Source organism: Morone saxatilis, unplaced genomic scaffold, assembly GCF_004916995.1.
Source record: "Morone saxatilis isolate NCDOM2014 unplaced genomic scaffold, NCSU_SB_2.0 Contig20, whole genome shotgun sequence".
Lineage (NCBI taxonomy): Eukaryota > Metazoa > Chordata > Actinopteri > Moronidae > Morone > Morone saxatilis.
This window is the reverse complement of record NW_023339763.1, coordinates 869,152-874,624: the sequence shown is the minus strand read 5'-3', so window position 1 is coordinate 874,624 and position 5,473 is coordinate 869,152. Positions and strand designations below refer to the sequence as shown.

Below are 5,473 nucleotides of genomic sequence, written 5' to 3'. Positions count from 1 at the left end.
ATTCACAATCATTACTGCTGTTTAACAGGCTTCTGTTCACATATACAGATTATAATCAATACATTCATATTATAAACGTGTGACGACTAGTCGACTATTGGCTTTAACGAACGACTACTAGTTTGTAATATCAAAATCTACCAAATAGACGACATCCGACTGTATTAGCAGTAGTAGTCTATTAACACCTGAAACCAGCTGTGGAAAAATCAGTGTTCTGTATTTTGTCAGTGAAACACAGCGACGGACCTTGATGACAGAGTGGGTACGAGGCTGAGCCCGGGTTCTCGCCCGGACCCCGAAGATGGCGTCTGTGACGGGCACGCTGTTCTCGGCGCAGAGGGCGTAGAGCAGGGCCATGGAGATGCAGAAGAAGGCCATGCAGAGTGCTCCGCGGCGAGCCCGACGCCTCAGACGCCACAGCAGGCTGACTCTGTCCATCGCCGCGCCGGGGATCTGCAGAGGACACATTCAAAGACACACTGTCCACAAGAGTTCATCCAAAACAACAAATAAAATCAGAGTGGAAGCGATGTAAGGCTCAAACCCTGCAGGCACTGACTCCTCCCGGTCCTCCAGCGCGCTGCGACTCTGTGCTCAATCACTGACTTTTAAGGTGCCAAAATGTCAGATTTTTGCCCCAAACTGTTAGTTTAAATATGCATTATTTGTACTTTCAGCTGCTGTGAGAGGGAATGAAATCTGGACTGATGCAGTGTTTGCTGGCAGCGCTCGTCTGCACTGAGAACTGGGTTTTTTTTCCCCTGAGCAAGTGGGTCAGCGGGATCTCCTTTCCTCCCATAAAAGACAGACAGCAGAGGAAGCACTGAAGCTCCTTTACTCAGAAACAAGCTCTTATCATGGCTGACATTCACACTTATAACATAACAGGAACGAGAGCTGCAAACGTTAAGAAATGGACGCCTGATAATCTGGGAAATATAAAGTGGTAAAAATAAGAAACTTTAATTGTGTTTTTCTGATTTCACAGCAGCTTTTCTAAAAAATGACAATACATGTTGGAATATTATTTGCCATTTTCTAGTTTCTTCTTAAATCTGGAACAAGATTTTTAGACCCGCAGCGCTACAGTACTTTATTATTACGCTGTTTGTCACACATTTATTTAAAAAATTACAGCTTTTGTGAATATCTCATTTATTGCCATTTCGATGATATTTCAATCGGTTAATCTTTTTTTTTCTGTGAAAAAAATTAATTTTCCAGGACCTTTCCAGGACATTTTCCAGGAGTTTTCTTGACGATCCAAGACATCACTTTCTCACAAATGGTCATAAAATTTAGTGTTAGGCTAAGTATTAACACATTTTTAACGCTGCAGAGTTCATTACGAAGTGTCAGGTTCGTTACAGGTAGGAGGTTAGTATTTATATGAGAAGTCCACGTTAGCCCAATTTTTTTGCAGACTCTCTGGTGATTTTACCACAGTTTACTACAGTTTTCCTCTAACTGAAGTTTACGTCGGTGATCTGAGTGAGGGCATAAAATACAACAGAAACTTTCCAGGATATTTGATGATTAGTCTCTGAATTTCCAGGTTTTCCAGGATGCGTGGGATTCCAGCCTCTCAGCCTTTAGCACCCTTGGTTGTGCATAAACGATGAATTTCAACAATAACTATCGACTGAAAAAAGATCCGTATTTATTGATGGTTAACTGTTACATCAGGAACTGTGCGTGTATAAATGGGGATAAATAATGTATATAATGTACGTTTATGTTCCTGTAATGTGTAAATGAGAGTCACCTTGGTTGGTCGCTTTGCTTTAAACACTTGAGTCCTGCAGTGTGCGAGTTGTTTATTTATTTATTTGTGTATTTGTTTTCTTTCAGCTCAGCACTTGCCCTCCTTTGGCTCATAAACTGTTTGCTTTGTCCTCTTTTAATTCTACGGAGGACCACGAAATAATTAAAACGAAAATTAATTAATCTATAAATAAATACATTTATTTTATTAACTGACATTAAAATTGGCATTACATTTTCAAGTATAAATAAAAAAACACATAAACAGTCAATAAATACATAGATTAATTAATACCTAAATAAATAATGGAATAATGGTAATAATAAAAAACAAAACCATCTGCAATAATGAAATAAAATATTGAATTTGTAATTTGACTCTTTAACGACAGATAATTTATTCAAACACACAAATAAAGGTTTTCTGTCTGAATCCTTCCTCTGACACTGTGAGCGAGTGAGTGAAACAGCAAAGAAGAATAAGGACGCAGGAGTGTGCCGTCATTGCCCCGGGTGACGGTTGAAACCAGGGAGAAAGCAGAGAGGAGGAGGAGGGAGATGAAGAGGAGAAGGAGGAGGAGGATGGCTGGATGAAAGAGGTCTAAACATAGTGAAAGAGAGAGAGAGAGACGGAGAGAATGAGGAGAAAGGAGAGAGGGAAATGTTGGAAGTCCATTACAAGAGGAGTTTTTTTTCCCACAATGCATTTCCAGCTACACTCTCGACCTCAGTCACATTTAGTGGAAGTAAATGAGGACGGTCGGCAGAGTCTGGAGGGATAATAATGATGAGAATGAGAAAGAGGACGTCTGTGGTTTGAGTTAGTTTCCTCCCTGCAGACCGCCACCAGGGGGCGATAGAGAAGTTCTGGCTTCACTATTGGAGATCTCTAATGTCGTCCATCTGACTCATATAATCTATTTGTTGATTGATATTATTATTGATTGAACAATGCTCAGATAACCTATAAAATAATCCCTGAGGAAAACCTGCTATGTTCTCGTTCTACTCGAGAACCAACGTTTTAGTTCTGGCGCAGACGCTCCGATGGTTTTAAACGAGGTGCGTGAACCGGTTCCCTGGTGGCGGCTCGCCCCGATACGCTGACTGCAGTCATTGCAGAATGGATGAGCTGGAAGGATGAAGGCTCGTACTGATACTTACTGTTTACTCATCGTGCTGCACAGTCAACACGTGTGAAATCAGCCGCCACTAGAGGGAGCAGCTAATATTAATTATCTATTGATTATTAATGTTTTAAGTTGGCTGTTAATACAGGTAATATTGTTTAACCTTATCAAATGAATTGAGCGTCAGAATCTGTTTAATCTAAACCTAAATCGCTGTGTCACATTAAACATGACGTCAGAATTACCGTATCGATGCTTGGCTTACAACCAAAAGTCAAGGTCATTACCTCCAAGCAGTTAGTCCTTGAGTCCGAGCTGTTTGTGCCACCTTTGAAGAAATGAAACTCACATGAATGAGTTTTATATCAGAAATGCACATTATGGGTCCCCAGCATTTAGAAACTGCCAGATGCTAATTTGCATATGTTTGTATAAGTAGCTGAATCAATTTCTGTCATTTGTAAAGATCAAAATGGCCAATTAACCCGGTAGAGGTCATATTTTAACTCCCGGTGGGCTGATTCTGATAAAGTTTGAGGTTATTTATATGCTTAATATATGTGTGAATGCTCAGATGTTATATGTGCTGCACCATTGAACTTGTATGTAAACAATCTCAAAATCGACTCAAACTTTATCAAAATTAGCTCATCAGGAGTTGAAATATGACTCTTACTGGTTTAAGCGGCCATTGTAATCCTTAAAACTGTCAAAATTAAAAACTTGCAAATTAGCATTTGTTTCTAAATGCCAACTTGAGCCTGTGTTTGTTATTGAGTTAGAATCTAAAACATGTCCTCTTTGAGTGTTTACATTTGACTGACTCATTTGTTTAATACTTTTATATATTTCCATATTTTATGGAAATTGTGACCACCTTTTTCCGTGTGGGAAAGCAGTCGAATCTGCAGCCACACTATTATTGAGGATAATGAATAAGTTTTTTGAGGTTATTTACATGCTAAAGACAGAGAGACAGAGAGAGGTCAGTGGTACAGCAAATATTACATCTAAGCATTCACACCAGTGACATTGAGCTTTCTTGAGTCTAAAATGCAGCTCCAATATATTAACCCTCATAATGTCCTGGAGTCATTTTTGACCCCATTTCAATGTTCTTAATGTCATAAATATTTAAATCTAATTTCACCAAAGTAACATGGTTCCATGTATGGTAGCTCCACATAAAATCAATTTTGACCACTTTCACTTTTCGAGTTTTGGGTGTTTGATTGAATTTTAGAACACTTCTTCCCCGCCACGATTGACCCCAGAAGGGTCACTGGGTTGCACTGTGCAAACACACACACACACACACACACACACATTCAAAGCTAGAGGTTTGTAAACTTGCTTTTATCTTGGATGTATACATAGGTATAAAAGCTCAAAACCTCTCAGGTCAACTCTCTGTCAGCTTTTCACATTTTAGTCTGAGACAGCACCATGAAGAGAAGCTACACTGCATTAGAGGCTCTCGAGTTCATTTGAACTCTGTTGAGGAGGAACTTGACCAGGAGGAGCTGAAAAATGAAGACAACACTGAACATGCTTCAACTGAAGAGGAAGATGAATCATCTGAGGAAGAAGAGAAACCTGCTAAGATTGAATAGTGTTTCTACTCAAAGGACAGCCATTTGTTGCCTACGACGCGTTTGTACTGTGGGATTGTTAGTTCCGAAATTATTTATGTTAAGTTGAAATTTCTCACTCTTCAATATCAAAATGTTTTTTTGCCCCTAAATTGCATTAGTCAGTCTATTCTGAGCTGGGGATGTCTTCGCTAATATTTGACATATACCAGTCTGTGATAATCCATAATAATTCATAATTTAGTTTACAGTATTTCATTCAAATGAGTGATTTATTGACCATGAATTCCAAAAAGAAAGGTGAAACTTGTGGTAATGAGTTGGAATAAGGTTGACTAAAAAGGTTAAACACAGAATTGGGTAATAATTTATATTTTATGCTTCAAACTGCTTTCAAAACAGTGTCCTGACTAAATTTTGACATATACCAGATTGTGATAATCAATCAACATATATTCCTATTATATTAACTATAGTCAAAATTATTCAGATTTTTAGCTTTTTTTAAAACAAAAAATATAATTTCGTATAAATGAGATTTACTTACCTTAATTATAGAAATATGGGTCAAGCTTGGTGTTAATGAGTTGGTATTGAGTTGACTAAAAGGGTGAAACACAGTTTTGGATCATAATTCATACCATATGTTTTTAAACAAGCCAAACCAGACTGGAGTCAAAGTTCATGATGGAGGAACACTACTGCATAGTCAATGGGAAGGTATTATGAGGGTTAAGCATATAAATAACCTCAAAATCAACTCAAACTTTATCAATATCAGCCCACAGAGTTAAAATGTGACCCCTTGTGACCACCCTCTGAGCAGGTCTCTCCCTCAAAGAGCCGAGTAATCAGCCAGATTAAGTTCACCTGGTCTGGTGGCTGGACTATATAGACTGGAGGCAATCAGATGGTCTCTCTCTCTACCTACCTATGCTTTCACTGTGTTTGGTTTGGTTAAATTTGTTTGTCTTTAGCTTCATT

At 38.5% G+C, this 5,473-nt stretch overlaps 1 protein-coding gene across 1 annotated transcript in view; it reads right to left on the bottom strand.

Moving 5' to 3' along the window:
* st6gal1 (ST6 beta-galactosamide alpha-2,6-sialyltranferase 1) overlaps positions 1-456 on the bottom strand; it is a gene marked incomplete at its 5' end in the record, with an annotated part of 7,182 nt that extends 6,726 nt beyond the window's left edge. Inside the window, 1 exon segment of the mRNA XM_035666022.1 lies at positions 250-456. Within this exon segment, the coding sequence (XP_035521915.1) occupies positions 250-456 (207 nt within the window).
* Positions 457-5,473: the final 5,017 nt, after the last annotated feature.